At 55.3% G+C, this 16,852-nt stretch overlaps 2 protein-coding genes across 3 annotated transcripts in view; one reads left to right on the forward strand and one right to left on the reverse strand.

The window, feature by feature from the left end:
* Nucleotides 1–888: 888 nt before the first annotated feature.
* On the forward strand, nucleotides 889–5,106 carry HRC (histidine rich calcium binding protein). The gene is made up of 7 exons (XM_032169166.1): nucleotides 889–1,491; nucleotides 1,573–2,785; nucleotides 2,861–2,931; nucleotides 3,972–4,040; nucleotides 4,293–4,347; nucleotides 4,798–4,834; nucleotides 5,019–5,106. Exons 1-7 carry the CDS (start codon nucleotides 889–891, stop codon nucleotides 5,053–5,055), a joined length of 2,085 nt encoding a protein of 694 aa, XP_032025057.1. The 3' UTR covers nucleotides 5,056–5,106.
* Nucleotides 5,107–5,322: 216 nt separating this feature from the next.
* PPFIA3 (PTPRF interacting protein alpha 3) overlaps nucleotides 5,323–16,852 on the reverse strand; it is a 32,782-nt gene continuing 21,252 nt past the window's right edge. Inside the window, exons 18-30 of one of the 2 annotated variants that reach the window (XM_032169150.2) lie at nucleotides 16,713–16,840; nucleotides 15,296–15,389; nucleotides 14,593–14,674; nucleotides 13,738–13,938; nucleotides 10,363–10,425; nucleotides 10,176–10,202; nucleotides 8,085–8,260; nucleotides 7,580–7,677; nucleotides 7,198–7,373; nucleotides 7,041–7,109; nucleotides 6,632–6,803; nucleotides 6,199–6,270; nucleotides 5,323–6,114 (exon numbers count right to left, since the gene is read on the reverse strand). In XM_032169150.2, coding sequence (XP_032025041.1) covers nucleotides 6,212–6,270; nucleotides 6,632–6,803; nucleotides 7,041–7,109; nucleotides 7,198–7,373; nucleotides 7,580–7,677; nucleotides 8,085–8,260; nucleotides 10,176–10,202; nucleotides 10,363–10,425; nucleotides 13,738–13,938; nucleotides 14,593–14,674; nucleotides 15,296–15,389; nucleotides 16,713–16,840 — 1,345 coding nt within the window. In that variant the 3' untranslated portion in view covers nucleotides 5,323–6,114; nucleotides 6,199–6,211. The remainder of the gene's footprint in view (nucleotides 6,115–6,198; nucleotides 6,271–6,631; nucleotides 6,804–7,040; nucleotides 7,110–7,197; nucleotides 7,374–7,579; nucleotides 7,678–8,084; nucleotides 8,261–10,175; nucleotides 10,203–10,362; nucleotides 10,426–13,737; nucleotides 13,939–14,592; nucleotides 14,675–15,295; nucleotides 15,390–16,712; nucleotides 16,841–16,852) is intronic. The other variant, XM_058425576.1, reaches the window with a different exon arrangement.

Below are 16,852 nucleotides of genomic sequence, written 5' to 3' on the forward strand. Positions count from 1 at the left end.
GACCCGTGAACAGGAAGGGAGACCCTAGTGGGGGCAGTCATGACCAGTGAGGAGCAGGAGATACTGACACACAGAGACGGGCAAGGCCACTTGTCTCCTGCCAGCCCTCTGTGACGGGGACAGCTGCGGCCCCTGTAACCTGAGTCCCCCTACCCCTCCCAGCTGTATTTATAGCCCTGGTCTAGCCCAGTCCCTGCCCCCAGATCTGAGTTCCAGGGACAGGAGGTCACAGACACGTGTGTTGGGGGCCATGTTCCTTTCTCCCCCTTCCAGGGCCTCAATACTGACTTCACTCTTTGACCAGCGCGTATCATTCTGGCTGGAAACACCCCGCAATCGAACCCCCAGTCCTTCCGTCCCAGGGGCCTCTCCCCTCTGATAAGTCTCTTCTGCCTCCCCCAGGTGCCCCAGGCTCCCCCAAAAACCTGCTAAAAGTCTAGCCTTTGTCTTTGCAGCTGCCAAACATGAGCTTGTTGGTAGGTCAAAGTCAAGTCCCTTGGCCCCCATCTCCTGGCCAGGGAGAGACCCCTCACTGGTCCCCTCCCCAGCTGGGAGGAGGAGGAGCAGGAGGCAGGCAGGCGGGGACTGACCCAGAATAACTCAGGGCTGAGAGTAAATTTAGCTGGAGAGAGGGGAGGGGAAAGACCCTATTGGCTGGGGAATGGGGAGGGAGGGCCCCAGAGGGGGGTCAGGGGGCTCCGGAGACAGCCTCAGAGGGGTGTCCAGAGCCAGGCAGCAAGGACCAGAGGAAGGTGGACAGAGACCGAAAGGACAAAGCAAAGGAGAGACACAGAGAAAAAAAGAGACCGGCCCCAAAGGGACAAAGACCCCAACATTTGTCCACGTCGCCCCAGAGGCAGCTGGAGCCAGTGCTGCCTGTCCGTCCCCATGGGCCACCATAGGCCATGGCTGCACACTTCTGTCCTCTGGGCTGGGGTGGCCAGCCTGCTCCTCCCCCCGGCCATGACCCAGCAGCTGAGAGGGGACGGGCTGGGCTTCAGCAATTGGAACAACAACACCAGAGTCGCTGGGCTCTCTGAGGAGGCATCAGCAGAGCTTGGCCACCACCTCCACAGCCCTAGAGACCATCCAGATGAGAACGAGGATGTTTCCACAGAGAATGGGCATCATTTCTGGAGCCACCCAGACCGTGAAAAGGAGGATGAAGATGTCTCCAAGGAATATGGGCACCTACTCCCAGGCCACAGGTCCCAAGACCACAAAGTCGCAGATGAGGATGTCTCAGGTGAGGAGGACTTTGCAGAGCATGGTGGGCAGGCCCGTGGGCACAGAGGCCATGGGAGTGAAGACACGGAAGACTCAGCTGAGCACAGGCACCACCTCCCCAGCCACAGGAGCCACAGCCATCAAGACGAAGATGAGGCTGAAGTTGTGTCCAGTGAGCATCACCATCATATCCTCAGGCATGGACACCGAGGCCATGATGGGGAAGATGATGAAAGAGAAGAGGAGGAGGAGGGGGAAGAGGAGGTCTCCACTGAGTATGGGCACCAGGCCCACAGGCACCAAGGCCACGAAGAAGATGACGATGATGATGATGATGATGACAATGATGATGATGTCTCCACTGAGTATGGACACCAGGCTCACAGGCACCGAGGCCACGCGAGTGAAGAGGATGAAGATGTCTCAGATGGACACCATCATCATGGCCCCAGCCACAGGCACCAAGGCCACAAAGAAGATGACAATGATGATGATGATGATGATGATGATGATGATGTCTCCACTGAGTACAGACACCAGGCTCACAGGCACCAAGGCCATGGGAGTGAAGAGGATGAAGATGTCTCAGATGGACACCATCATCGTGACCCCAGCCACAGGCACCAAAGCCATGAAGATGACAATGATGATGATGATATCTCCACTGAGTATGGACACCAGGCCCACAGGCACCAAGACCACATAAAGGAAGAGGATGAGGCTGTCTCAGGTGAACACCGCCATCATGTCCCTGACCACAGGCACCAAGGCCACAGAGAAGAGGAAGAAGATGAGGATGTGTCCACTGAACACTGGCACCAGGGTCCCCAACATGTCCACCATGGCCTTGCAGAAGAGGAAGAGGAAGAAGAGGAGATCACAGTCCAGTTCAGCCACCATGTTGCAAGCCACCAAACTCGAGGCCACAAGAGTGATGAAGAGGACTTCCAAGATGAGTATAAAACAGAAGTCCCTCACCATCACCACCACAGAGTCCCCATGGAGGAAGATGAGGAGGTCTCTGCTGAGCTTGGCCACCAGGCCCCCAGCCGCAGGCAAAGCCACCAAGATGAAGAAACTGGCCATGGTCAAAGAGGGTCCATCAAAGAGATGAGCCATCACCCCCCAGGACACACAGCGGTCAAGGATAGAAGCCATTTGAGGGAGGATGATTCTGAGGAGGAAAAGGAGAAGGAAGAGGACGCCGGCTCCCACGAGGAAGATGAGGAAAGTTCAGAGCAGGGAGAGAAAGGCACCCATCATGGCAGCTGGGATGAGGAAGATGAGGAGGATGAGGAGGAAGGTCATGGCCTCAGCCTGAACCAGGAGGAGGAAGAAGAGGAAGACAAGGAGGAGGAGGAGGAAGAAGAGGAGGAGAGGAGGGAAGAGAGGGCTGAGGTTGGGGTCCCACTGAGCCGAGACCACAGCGAGGAGGAAGAGGAGGAGGAGGAGGGGCTGGAGGAAGATGAGCCCCACTTCACCATCATCCCCAACCCACTGGATGGGAGAGAGGAGGCTGGAGGTGCCTCCAGTGAGGAGGAAAGCGGTGAGGACACAGGTAAGTGGCCTGGGCTGGTGTGGGTGGGAAGGAACCGAGTCAGCCTCGGTCACTGCTGCCCTCCTGTCCCCGCAGGTCCACAGGACGCTCAGGAGTATGGGAACTACCAGCCAGGGTCCCTGTGTGGCTACTGCTCCTTCTGCAATGTATGTCCCTAGCCCAGATCCACCCACCAAAGTGTCCCCAGAGTCTGTCCCAGGGGCCCTGGGGTGGTACTGTGGGAGGGCTCAGAGCAAGGGCAGGCCAGGGTCAGTTCTGAATGAAAAGAGATCCTTCTGCAGGCATGTGAGGTGAGGACAGACTGAAGGCTGGGATGCTGGGAGGCTGGGGCAGTGGTCCAGGAAGGAGAGGACAAGACCCAAGCTGCATCTTGGGGTGTGGGGACAGAGACAGGGGTCTGTGGCAAAGAGAGTCGGGGGAAGGAGGGATGGCACAGGGGCTGATAGGCTAGGGGGAAAATAGGGAGAGAAGGGGTGGAGAGAGCACCTGAGCCCACCCTGACTGGGAGACATGGGGTCGCCCTGAGATAGAAAACCAGGGGCAGGGCCGGGCGTGGTGGCTCACGCCTGTAATCCCAGCACTTTAGGAGGCCAGGGTGGGCAGAACACGAGGTCAGGAGATGGAGACCATCCTGGCTAACACAGTGAAACCCCATCTCTACTAAAAAATACAAAAAATTAGCCGGGCGTGGTGGCACGCACCTGTAATCCCAGCTACTCGGGAGGCCGAGGCAGGAGAATCGCTGGAACCTGGGAGACGGAGGTTGCAATGAGCCGAGGTTGCGCCACTGCACTCCAGCCTGGGCGACAGAGAGAGACTCCGTCTCAAAAAAAGGAAAAAAAAGGGGAAAGAAGGAAAGAAGGAGGGAGGGAGGGAGAGAAGGAAGGAAGGAGGGAAGGAAGGAAGGAAGGAAGGAAGGAAGGAAGGAAGGAAGGAAGGAGGAAGGAAGGAAGGAAGGAAGGAAGGAAGGAAGGAAGGAAGGAAGGAAGGAAGGAAGGAAGGGGGGAGGGAAACCAGGGGCAGGGGAGGGGAGAGAGGCTGGTTTAGGGGACAGATACAGAGCTCACTGTTAGAGATAAAGAGGGTAGAGTCTGGGGAAGCGTCCAGGGTGCAGGGGTGGACCAGGGGCGGGTATCTCCCAAGTGGCGTTAGAGTTTCCATCTAACCAGGCTCCCCCGGTCCCCAGCGATGCACTGAATGTGAGAGCTGTCACTGTGATGAGGAGAACATGGGTGAGCACTGCGACCAGTGCCAGGTGAGACCTCACCTCACACTCAAGGCTCCACTGGGCCTCAGGATGCACCGGGACCCTCTGAGGACCCCCAGCCCTAAATCCTGGCCTCTGACCCAACCCCTTACCCCTGATGCAACCTTGACTCCACAAGCGATCCTGACTCCAACCTTAACCTAGACCTAGCCCTCTGGTCCCGGTCTGGTCCTGGCCCCATCCTAACTCCGCCCCCGGCCACGCCCCACGCTCACTCTCTCTCCCGGTCCCCGCCCCCAGCACTGTCAGTTCTGCTATCTCTGCCCGCTGGTCTGCGAAACGGTCTGCACTCCAGGTGAGCATGGGCGGGGCCCTGGAAAAACCTGAGGAAGGTGCCAGGCCCAGCGTGGTGGATCCTGGTGGGGGCGGAGCCTGGCCCGGAAGGCTGGTGGGGCGGGGCTAAGAGGGGAGGCGTGGCCAAGGCTCTGAGCACGTGGGCCAGGACCTGGCTCGAGGAACACCAGGTGGTGTTGCTGAAGCCAAGCGACAGAAATGAGTGAAGGGTTGAGGTGCGGGCTTAGAGCCTAATGGGCGAGGCCAACTCAAGTAGGAATCGAAGGGGCGGGGCTACTGGAGAACGGAATCACCCAGAACGAAAAAGGGGTCCCGTAGAAGGGATTCAGTTTGAAGGAGGAATTAGGGAAAAGGAGGTGGAGCTAGCACTAATCTCGCACGCTATACTGAGTGGCCGCCTAATTTTGCTCGTGCGGTACCCCTCAAGCCTCTTTTCTCTGCTGTCCCACAGGAAGCTACGTTGACTATTTCTCCTCGTCCCTTTATCAGTAAGTGTGTAAAAGGGGAGTGTGTAAAAGCCCCGTTTAGAGAAGTGCTTGTCTCGCTATGAGTTATCAGATGACTCTGGGACTCCATTTCCCCGTCCATGAAATGGGCAGGTTAATGATCTCTAAGCGTCCTGGGGTGAGCTTTGAACACCAGCTGTCTAACGTCTGGCGTTCTCCTCTCCAGGGCCCTGGCGGACATGCTGGAAACGCCGGAACCCTGACCCAGCCGCTCGACTGCGACGCAGGTGTACCTCCCCCTGCCTTCCAATCCCTTTCCACGAGCCATATTTATTTCTCTGAATAAACAGTGCTCTTCGAAACCTCATTGTCAGACGTGGGGTCTGGGAATCTCAGGGCATCAGGGAATGCGGGTAGGGTCTAGAGACCTGGACCTAGACTTGAGGGATGAGGGGCCTGGACTCCTGGCTCGAGGTGGTTGGTTGAACACCCCCCCTACCCAAAAAAAAAAAATCAGTCAACAAGGGAGTTTTTTGAAACAGTTCTCTTTACCCGTGATCACTGAGTGACGCCTGGGGCGGGGAGGCCGACCGAGAGTCGGGGGCGAGGGCTCCCCCACCGCCTCCCCTGCCTCCACGCCACGTCGCCCAGCGGCATCGTGGAAAGAGGATTCTCCCATGCAAACCCCGGAGCCAGAGGAGAAGGGGGAGCGCCATTCTGCGCCCCCTACCCCCGGGGCACGGATACGGCCACAGCACGGGGGGCGGTGAGGCCCCGGGGACACGAGACACGGGGGAGGGAGAGGGGACCCCGCCCGCAGATGACCCGGGGGACCGGCGACCGGACGCGGTGGGGCGGAGCTAAGTGGCACAGGGGGCGAGGCTTGTAGCAGCGAGTCCCCCCTCCCCTCCTTTCGGACGAAGAAGGAAGACTTGGGCCCCGCGACTGGGCAGGAAAAAGGGGAGGGGGCAGCCTCTCCCCGCATGCGGCCCGGGAGGGAAGCCCCGCCCCCTTCCCGCGGGTAAAGGACACCCGTCTCCCAACAGAAACTGATCAATAAATTACAAAGTAGAGAAAAGGAAGGCGGACGTTTGGGGCGGGATTTCTTCCTGCCCGCTTCTTCCCCCTCTCAGTCCAGTTCATGTGGTTTGGTCCAGGCCCCGGCCCTGCGCGAGGCGGGTGCGCGCACTCCCGCTGGTCTGTACAGATGGTCCAGTCCACGGCGCGAGCTCCCCCGCCCGCTCTCCCCGGCGAGGCCACAGTCCGGGCAGGAGAGGGAACAGCCCAGCCTCGGGAAGATTCTTCCGTCCGAGTGAGGTCACCTGCATGACGCCGAGCAGCGCGTGGAGCAGTGAAGATCCACCGTGCCGCCCCGCACCCCCAAGGTCGCCCAGCACGGTCCTCACCTGGAGGCCTGCACTAGCAGGAATAGGTCCGGACCGAAACGCCGTCTGCCCGGGAACTCCCAGAAGTCTGGCCTGGAGGGAGAGCGAGCAGCGGTTCAGCCGGGAGCACCCTCCTCCCTGTTCCTCTCCAGGATTCCTCCCTTTGGACTTCCCTTCCCGATGTCACAACGATCGCCGGGCTCCACATGGGTTTCCCTCCCTTCCCCGCAGCCAAGGACTCAAACTCTCACTGGGCGAGTTCACTCCCTCCCTGGGAAGGGGGAGTGGGACTTATCCATTTCATCCTGACGGGGGAGTACAGAACGTTGGAGCAGTCTATTCCTCAGGGGTGGGCGAGAAAGGACTAGGCCATTCCACAACCTGGACTACTGAGGTGGTCCATGGCCCACCCTAGGGAAGCGAGGAAGGGCTGTCGCATTTGGGAGCCCCCCACCTTCTGGCTGCAGCTTGCGGAGAGGGAGCCCCGGAGAGCCGAGGGCTCCTGCTGCAGCCGAACGAAAGTTGGGGGGCAACATCTCAGCTGAGTCGGGAGTTACGCCTCGGAGGTCCTTCTCCCGGAACATCTTCCGCCAGGATGGGGAGCGGCTGAAAGACTTGGCGCTGTCCTAGGTACAGGAGCCGGGCAGCCGGTGAGGGACTCCTGCCTCGTCTGACTCCGCCCCTTCCTTTGACTCCACCCCTCTCCGGGTCTCACCCCTCTCCGGGTCTCACCTCTCCCTTAACCCCGCCCCCTCCTGGCCCCGCCTCCAACCTTGACCGTTAATAGTCGGGCCCCACCCCCTCAGCTCCGCCTCTCGAGGAGCCGCTGGGAGCAGAGCCCTCTGAGCTGCTGCCGCGCCCACCTCGTCCAGCCGTCTGTCTGTGCCTAAGGAGATAAGGTTGCTGAATTCCTTCTCCAGGAGCTGCCGGGCCTGGAAAGAGGAGGTGGAGGGGGCGGTTGGAGCGTGCAGTCTGCGAGGTGGGGACGCCCAGCATGCTCCGGGCCCAGCGGCAGCTCACCTGTGCGTTCTGCGTGGGGATCTGCAGGAGCAAGGCCAGGTCGGAGTAGTCGAAGGTCTCGTCCAGGGCGAGCAGTGCCCCGTGTACCCCGCTCTCCGTGAGGTTCGTGGCAAATTCCTTCAGGCCCAGCCCGGACACCCAACCCATGACCCGCTCATTGGACCACACCATCACGTCTGGGGACGGAAGGGACCCTCAGCCGTGCCCCTCCCGTGGCCTGGAGAGTTCAGTTTAGCCCATACCTCCACCTCCATTTCCTCTCTTCGGGCCACGCCTCCCACGCTGGCTCCACCCCTCGGTTATGGTGCCAATCTTCTTCTCCTCCCCATCCATCTCCACACCCTCCACCTGGCTCCCAAAGGGACCCTTACACTCTACTCACCTCGGATCTGGGTCTGACTTTCTTCCCGCCTCCGCTCCAGGTCCTTCCGGTCATAGTTGAGCCGTTTCAGGCACATAATCCCATAATGTAGGCTCACCCTGAGCAGCAGGGGAGGTGGAGTCACGGGTGAGCTTTCCAGTCCCCCAGACTGCTGCTCCTACGGGTCCCTCCCCACTGGCTGTGCTCTTCTTGGAAAGGGTGGGGAGCTGATAAGTTCTATTGACTGTTAACCCCCTCAGGAGGTGAGGCATTTTCAATAATAGGCACTCCCTATTGGCCAGCCTGAAAGGGGTCCAGGGTTAACTAGCCAAGCCATCTCAGGATCTGAACTTTTCCTGTGGACCATCTCATTGGTGAAAGGGGCACAGAGTCAGGATTTCCTGAGAACTCAGGCTAAAAGGGCCAAGATAAGCCTAGGAATCTCCCATGGCCAATCCCGTTGGCCGAAGACTCTCTGGGGTGGGGCTTCCCTTTGGACTGTCCCCATTGGCCAGGCAGCCCCCACCTGTGAAAGCTGTCCACCATCTTGAGTTGGCCCCGGAGCTCCTTCTTGTTAAGATGATCTAACATTCGAGCGTCCACCAGCGACTCCATGAAGTAGCTGCGGTATTGAGGCAGCCCCAGGCTGGGCAGCCAGTCGTTCCCCACCCACTCGTGGTTCATGTCGCCATATGCCAGGATCTGGGGCCATGGGCAGGTGAGGGAGGAGTCAGGCCCTCTGGCCCCTTCCCACTGTGCATGAGAGGGGTACAACCCAACCTCCCAATCTAGAGTTTTTTCCCACCCCATGGTAGGACAATGACCAGTCTCTGCTCAGGATAATGGACCAATCCAGAGTTGTCTCCTAGCCCTTCATGACAGCATATACTCTTGGCTACTCAAACAGTTGTCCTGAGACCTAGAGCATCACCATCACCTGTGGACTTGCTGGAATTGCAGAATCTCAGACCTTATTCCAGACCTACTGAAGTCGGTATCTGCATTTTCACAAGACCCTCAGGTGATTTGAAATATATATATTATATTTATTTTTTAATTTCTCTATTTCTTTCTTTCTCTTTCTCCTTCTCTTTCTCTTTCTCTTTCTCCTTCTCCTTCTCTTTCTGACAGAGTCTGCTATGTCACCCAGGCTGGAGTGCAGTGGCACGATCTCGTCTCCCTGCAACCTCCCCATCCCAGGTTCAAGCAATTCTCTTGCCTCAGCCTTCGAGTAGCTGGGATTACAGGTACGCGCCACCATGCCCAGCTAATTTTTGTATTTTTTAGTAGAGACGGCATTTCACCATGTTGGCCAGGCTGGTCTCGAACTCCTGACCTCAAGGGATCTGCCCACCTCAGCCTCCCATAGTGCTGGGATTACAGGCATGAGCCACTGCGTCTGGCCATATTTGTTTATTTTTTAGAGACAGGGTCTTACTATGTTGCCCAGGTTGACCTCAGCTTCGTGGGCTCAAGCGATCCTCCTGCCTCAGTCTTCCAAGTAGCTGGGACTACAGGTACGTGCCACCCCACTACACATTAAATTTGGGGAAGCACTGCTTTAACTCTGTCTCACTGCAGTCCAACGTCACTACACCTCCAAGTCAGGACAATGGACTCTTTCAAGGCAGCTCTCCCACTAAGAAAGGGCCATCACTCTTGCAATGTCCTGAAAATACTTGTCTAATGTTATATCTGGCCCAGGGCAATATTCCAGATGAGCCCCAAGTCCCTTACTCCTTTCAGCATCAGCACAAAATCCACGCCTCCCCCTGGCTGGAAATATGTGATCTATGACCACAGTCACACATAATTCCTCCATGGACAGTGAGTTCATGCCTCTTGGGTTTTTTTGTTAGTTTATTTGTTTGGTTTTTATGAGATGGAATCTCACTCTGTCACCCAGGCTGGAGTACAATGGTGCAATCTCGGCTCAGTGCAACCTCTACCTCCTGGGTTCAAGCGATTCTTCTGCCTCAGCCTCCCATGTAGCTGGGATTACAGACGCTAGCCACTGCACTCGGCTAATTTTTGTATTTTTAGTAGACACAGGGTTTCACCATGTTGGCCAGGCTGGTCTCAAACTCCTCACCTCAGGTGATCTGCCCACCTCAGCCTTCAAAAGTGCTAGGATTACAGGCGTGAGCCACAGCGCCTTGCTGCCTCTTGTTTCTTGAGAACAAAGTGTAGCTCCTCCTCCCCAACTTCTCATTCAGCCTGGCTACCTGACCACCACCACAGCCAATGCTTCCTCCTTGGCCCTGATACACTAAGCAGTCCACTGTAGCCCCCGCCCCTCCACTATAGGGACACCGGCTGCTCAGTCTCTCCTGAGCTACAGAATTGAAGCCCCTTAGAGCCCCCACAATCCACGATGATGAAATGGTCCATGCAGAAGGCTGACTATGCAACAGTCTGGGCTTCCACACCGCATCCCCTCTACCCTCCCCACCGCCAAGCCATAATGGAACAGTCCAGAGCCAAGCTTGGCGCAGCGCCCCCCCACATGGGGATGATGGCATGTTCTGGTGAGGGCAGGGGCAGGGCTCGGAGGAGGGGCATCCATGCGTCGTGCACAGCCTGTTCATGCGCTCACGCCCCGCCCCGCGCCCCCTACCTGCTCCCAGCTGATCTCCTTGGTCTCCTGACCCGTTAGTAGGAAGAGGGGAGAGAAGGGGTGAGTTAAGGGGCAGGCAGAGGAGGACGCAAGGAGCAGACTTAGGGATGGCCACAGACTCGGTCCCCGCCCCCACCCCCAAAGAGGGTTGGTGCCACCCCCAAGGCGGCCGGCAGGGGGTACTCACGGGCTTGGTCGTGGCCGTAAGGGACTCCATCTCCTCGTGTGTCATCCACACGTTTCCTGTGGACTGAGGGGCAGGGAGTGTTAATGGATGGTGGGAGAGGGCTTCGCGTGGGGGAGAGGAAGGAGGGTGTCCTCCTGAAGGCCCTGGGCCATACGTTTATGTCCCTCCTGCTTTCTGGGACAAGCAGTAACAGAGAAAAGGAATGATCCTTATTATAGGGCACCTGCCATGTACCAGGCAATGTGACATTGGAGTTGAACAAATTCAGGTTAGAATTGGGACCCTGCCATGCATTTTGCTGTGTGGCCCTGTGCAAATGACATCACCTCGCTGACCTCACACAGAGGTACAGAATGAGGATTCAGAAGTGGGGGGCAGACACAGCCATGATGCAAATGTTTAGGGGGTGTGTGGGGGGGTTCACATTTATTGAGCTTCTGCTCCCAACAACCCCACGAGTTAGGAATCCATACAAGGATAAAAACATTTATTTTTTTATTTTTTATTTATTTATTTTTTTTGAGACGGAGTCTCGCTCTGTCGCCCAGGCTGGAGTGCAGTGGCGCGATCTCGGCTCACTGCAAGCTCCGCCTCCCGGGTTCACGCCATTCTCCTGCCTCAGCCTCTCCGAGTAGCTGGGACTATAGGCGCCCGCCACCACGCCCGGCTAATTTTTTTTTGTTGTTTTTTTTTGTATTTTTAGTAGAGACGGGGTTTCACCGTGGTCTCGATCTCCCGACCTCACGATCCGCCCGCCTCGGCCTCACAAAGTGCTGGGATTACAAGCGTGAGCCACCGCGCCCGGCCGGATAAAAACATTTATGTACTTCTGGTGAGAGTCAGGCACCAGTCACCGTCATAGGGTGTGGGATATGGCAAGGGACACAACAGACCCTTTTCGTCATAGTGGGGGAGAAACAATGAACATATTTTAAGCATGCTGGGGAAATTTGAATACAGAGTGAATAGTAGATGAAATTAACAACTGTGGCCAGGTGTGGTGGCTCACACCTGTAGTGCCAGCACTTTGGGAGGCTGAGGCAGGCACATCACTTTTGGAGTTTGAAGACTAGCCTGGCCAACCTGGAGAAACCCCTCTCTACTAAAAATACAAAAATTAGGCTGAGAGTGGTGACTCATGCCTGTAATCCTAGCACTTTGGGAGGCAGAGGCGGGTGGATCACCTGAGGTCAGGAGTTCAAGACCAGCCTGGCCAACGTTGGTAAAACCCTATCTCCACTAAAAATACAAAAGTTAGCTGGGCGTGGTGGCATGCGCCTTTAATCCCAGCTACTCAGGAGGCTGAGGCAGGAGAATCACTTGAACCAGGGAGATGGAGGTTGCGGTGAGCCCAGCTCACACCACTGCACTCCAGCCTGGGCAACAGAGTGAGACTCCATCTCAAAAAAAAAAAAAAGAAAAGAAAAGAAAAGAAAAGAAAAAGAAATTAACAACAATGTCAATGCCCTTAGGTGTGATAAAGGATGTGGTATTTACAAGGAAAAAAAAGACCTACTAAAGTAATTTTGGGGGCTAAGCTGTTATGATGTTCTCAAATTACATTCAATAGGTCTCTGAGCATCCCCAACCTGAAAATCTAAAATCCAAAATGCTCCAAAATTCTAAATGCGTTTTTTTTGTTTGTTGTTTTTTTTTTTTTTTTTTTTGATGTACTCTTTCTCTGTCACCCAGGCTGCAGTACAGTGGGATAATCACAGCTCACTGCAGCCTCGACCTCCTGGGCTCAAAGGATCCTCCCACCTCAGCCTCCTGAGTAGCTGGGACTACAGGTATGTGCCACCACACCCGACTAATTTTTGTATTTTTAGTAGAGACGGGATTTCGCCATGTTGCCCAGGCTGGTCTTGAACTCCCGGGCTCAAGAGATCGGCCGCCCAAGGCCTCCCAAAATGCTGGAATTACAGGTGTGAGCCACAGTGCTTGGCCCTAAACTTCTTAAGTGCTGACACGAAGCCACAAGAGGAAAATCCCCCACCTGACCTCATGTGACAGGTCACAATCAAAATGCAGTCAAAACTTTGTTTCATGCACAAAGTTATTTAAAATATTGTAGGCCGGGCGCAGTGGCTCACACCTGTAATCCCAGCACTTTGGGAGGCTGAGGCAGGTGGATCACGAGGTCAGGAGTTCAAGACCAGCCTGGCCAAGATGGTGAAACCCCATCTCTACTAAAAATACAGAAATTAGCCGGGCGAGGTGGTGGGTGCCTATAATCCCAGCTACTCGGGAGGTTGAGGCAGAGGATTGGAATTGCTTGAACCCGGGAGGCAGAGGTTGCAGTGAGCCGAGGTCACACCATTGCACTCCAGCCTGGGCAACAAAGCAAGACCCCATCTCAAAAAATAAAATAAAATAAAAAATTAAATATTGTATAAAATCCTTTTTAGGCATGTGTATGAGATGCATATGAAACATAAATGAATTTCATGTTTAGGCTTGGCTCCCATCCCCAAGATATTTCATTTATATGCAAATATTCAAAAAAAAACTTTTTAAAATCAGAAATTCTAAACACTTCTGGTCCCACATATTTCAGGTAAGGGACACTCAACCTGTACTCCCCACTCCCCCCACACCACACACACAACAGAGCAAGTACAGCAAAAGTTTGAGAATCACTGAACTGGGTACACATGATTTTCTGTATGTCTGAAATTTCTCGTAATAAAAAGTTGGAACGAGGGCCAGGCACAGGGGCTCACGCCTGTAATCTCAACACTTTGGGAGGCCGAGGCGGGTGGATCACCTGAGGTCGAGAGTTCAAGACCAGCCTGGCCAACATGTCAAAACCCCGTCTCCACTAAAAATACAAAAATTAGCCGGGCGTGGTGGCGGGCGTCTGTAATCCCAGCTACTCAGGAGGCTGAGACAGGAGAATGGCTTGAACCCCGGAGGCGGGGGTTGCAGCGAGCCAAGATCGCGCCATTGCACTCCAGCCTGGACAACGAGCGAAACTCTGTCTCAAAAAAAAAAAAGTTGGAATGAAAAGATAAAATAATTAGAAGGCAATAATTGCTATGGGGAAAATTAGAAGGTGCTGATATGCCGGAATGATGGGTTATCTCGTTTAGCTGACAAGTTAAGGAAAGCTTCTTAGAAGTGGTGACATTTTAGTGGGACAGCAAACGCCAAGGAGAGGGAGAGAGGCAGGGAAGGAGGTGGCCTGCGCCCCTCCTGGAGTACCACATGGACCACAGGCGAAGTTGGGAGCGGAGGGGAGGCTGAGGGGGGTAAGAGCCAATGAGAAGTAGGGTCGTGGGACAGAAGAGTGAGCAGGCCCAGGATTGGCTAGACTGAGGGCAAGAGGCGGGGCTCTGAGGAAGCGAAGGCTGGAATTGGCCGCCGGACACTCACAGTGCGGGAGGAGGCGGGGGCTGAGGGCGAGGTGAGCGAGACCATCTCCTGGATGGCGAGGCGTAGCTTGAGTCGGTGCAGCGGGTTGCTGATGCCAATCTCGCGCTGGATCTCGGTGTCTGACAGGTTGGCCATGATGGCACCGCTCTTGACATTGGCCCGGCAGGCGGCCACATACCAGGCAGGCATGCCTACCCACAGCTGCAACGGAAGGACAGAGAAACAGAGGGGACAGAGGAAGAGAGGGGACAGGCAAGGGGAGGATGGGGGGTGAAACAGAGACGTGGGAAAGTTCGCAAGGAGAAGAAACAGGACAAGTAAAAGAGACGTGGACGAGATGAGGGAGAGTCCGAGGGAGACAAATAGGGAGAGAGAGACAGGGAGACAGACGGAGGGGGAGATAGGGAGAGAGAAGGAGAGCAAGGGGAGGGGGAGGGAGGGAGAGAGAGAGAGAGAAATAGAGGGTGGGGAGAGACAGAAAGCGGGAGACAGGGAGACGTCGGCAGCGCGATCGGAGACATCAGGAGAAATACGGGGGATGACAAAAGCGTGGTCAGAGATGGGAATGGTGCCGAAAAATAGAGGCAGAGAATCCAGAAAGAGAGAGTAGAGAGAATGACAGGAGACCATGACCCAGGTGGGCAAGGCCAGAGTGGCAGGGGCAGAAGAAGAAGGAGAAAGAAGCTGTTTAGATGAACAGGAAGCCCGAGCCCTCCTGGGTCCTCACCTGCCCGGCCCATGGCCACCCCCACCTCTGGGCTAGAAGCAGGGTGGCGCCAGAAGGACCAGGCAGCCCCTACCAGTGGGGCTGTCAGAGGGGTTGGGGACCAACAGGGCATTTCTGGGTCCCAGTACCTCCAGCCAGGACACCACGGTGGGCCCGTCCCAGGCAGCAAAAGGTAGGCCCTGGCGGCAGGCCTCCTCCAGGAGTTCATGCCTGTAGGGGTGAAGGGGCCAGGATAGAAGCTGTCAGGGGTGGAGACCCCCTGCTCTGTGGATGGCCCCCATCAGCACACACACACACACGCACACACGCACACGCACCTTTTATGAATGTATAAAACACGGCAGAAGGTCAAAAAATACATGTGAATCTGTAAATCCTCTCCCCCCAACCCCTATCAAAAGAGAGAAAAAAATAAGAAAAATAAAAGAAACAATATAATATAAATGCAAAAAATACAAAAATTTTTTTCAAAAAAAAAGAAAGAAAAAATAAAAACTCTAGGAGCTCCTGGGTTTCCAGGCAAGCAAGTTCAGGATCACGAACACCCCCTCCCAGCATTGAATTCCCATTTCTGTTCACCACCACTGCTGCACACACACACACACTCACACACACACACTGTCACAGACATACACACACATTCACATACACAGACACCCACTCTCGCAGACTCTCTCACACACACACTCACACACACACACCCTCACACACTCACACACACACATTCACATACACACACACACACACCCTCACACACACACACAAACACATTCACATACACTGTCTCACACACACAAACACATTCACATACACTGTCTCACACACACTCACTTCCTCTTGTTCCTTCGGTCCTTGTCTCCTGGGCCTGTCAGCTTGGCTAGCCCCAGAGGGTCAGTGGCCAGTGTCTCATCTGAGGGTGTTCCAGCTGGAGGCAGGGAGGGGTCGAAATTTGGAAAATCTCAAGGGGGAGGCAGAATCTTTCATGCTGGAGGTGATGAGGAAAATGCCGGAAAGGCAGAGGCCCTGAGGGAGTAGTGAGTGAGGGCACGTCGAGGAAGTGATAAAGCCAGACAGGCGCCCATGAATTGGAGTCATCCCCAAAATACGGCTGGATGCACTGGGCTGGCCTTGGTAAGGCGGCAGTGGTGTGCTGGTAAATGCCTAACAACTGGCTCCTTGGCGAGGCAGAAGGGAATCCCGGATTTGTAGCATTTGCCCATTTCCATGGTGTAAATAATCCCACCATGGGCAATTTCAAACTACCAGTGTGATGTCAGCCAATTCCTGAAATAGCGGATCTCCTGAGCCAGTGCCAGCAGGCTCCAGCACACCACAGGAAGGTGCCCTGCCTTGAGGATGCCACACCCTCTTCCTCTGTTTAAAAAATAGGTGGCCGGGCATGGTGGCTCACACCTGTAATCCCAGCACTTTGGGAGGCTGAGGCAGGCGGATCACGAGGTCAGGAGATCAAGACCATCCTGGCTAACACGGTGAAACCCCGTCTCTACTAAAAATACAAAAAGTTAGCCGGGCATGGTGGCGGGCGCCTGTAGTCCCAGCTACTGAGGAGGCTGAGGCAGGAGAATGGCGTGAACCCGGGAGGCAGAGCTTGCAGTGAGCCGAGATAGCGCAACTGCACTCCAGCAGCCTGGGCAACAGAGCGAGACTCCGTCTCCAAAAAAAAAAAAAAAAAATGATAAATAAGTCTGTAATCCCAGCACTTTGGGAGGCCAAGGCGGGTGGATCATCTGAGGTCAGGAGTTCAAGACCAGCCTGGCCAACATGGGGAAACCCTATCTCTACTAAAAAATACAAAAAAATTAGCCAGGCATGGTGGCGGGCACCTGTAGTCCCAGCTGCTCAAGAGGCTGAGGCCGAAGAATCGTTTGAACCCAGGAGGTGGAGGTTCCAGTGAGCCAAGATCGTGCCACTGCACTCCAGCCTGGGTGACAGAGCGAAACTCCGTCTCAAAACAACAACAACAAAATCCAAAAAACAACAAAAAAAAATAGGTAAAGGAAATAAATTCATTTACCCACCCAGTCACCCAAGCAGGCCCCAGAGTGCCCTCTCCTTTTCCCTCCTCCTCCCGCCTACCTTGGCAAGCTGTGTTCCTTCCAAATTCTAAATAAATCACCAAAGGAATGAAGACATGAATGGATGTCAAATGAACATACAAAGAAGAAAGAAAGGGAGGGAGGAAGGGAGGAAGGAACAAAGGAGGGAAGGGTTAGAGTGAGGTACTCACCCAGAGAAGAGCTGTCCCGGCCTGGGGGTCCCATTCGTCCCTTCTCTTTCTTGCCAAAGAGACGGCCTATGGATGACTTGATGCTCTTCTTCTTGGGGGCTTTGTGCAGGGAATCTGGGGTGCCCTCACTGGGAAAGCAG

Source organism: Hylobates moloch, unplaced genomic scaffold (assembly GCF_009828535.3).
Source record: "Hylobates moloch isolate HMO894 unplaced genomic scaffold, HMol_V3 SCAFFOLD_12, whole genome shotgun sequence".
Taxonomy (NCBI): domain Eukaryota; kingdom Metazoa; phylum Chordata; class Mammalia; order Primates; family Hylobatidae; genus Hylobates; species Hylobates moloch.

What these genes read in the sequence shown, in the direction of transcription:
- HRC (XM_032169166.1), top strand. Translation starts at nt 889, where the DNA reads ATGGGCCACCATAGGCCATGGCTGCACACTTCTGTCCTCTGGGCTGGG. An exon ending in AGCACTGCGACCAGTGCCAG is followed by an intron (nt 4,041 to 4,292) that starts GTGAGACCTCAC and finishes CCCCGCCCCCAG; the next exon opens with CACTGTCAGTTCTGCTATCT. An exon ending in CGAAACGGTCTGCACTCCAG is followed by an intron (nt 4,348 to 4,797) that starts GTGAGCATGGGC and finishes GCTGTCCCACAG; the next exon opens with GAAGCTACGTTGACTATTTC.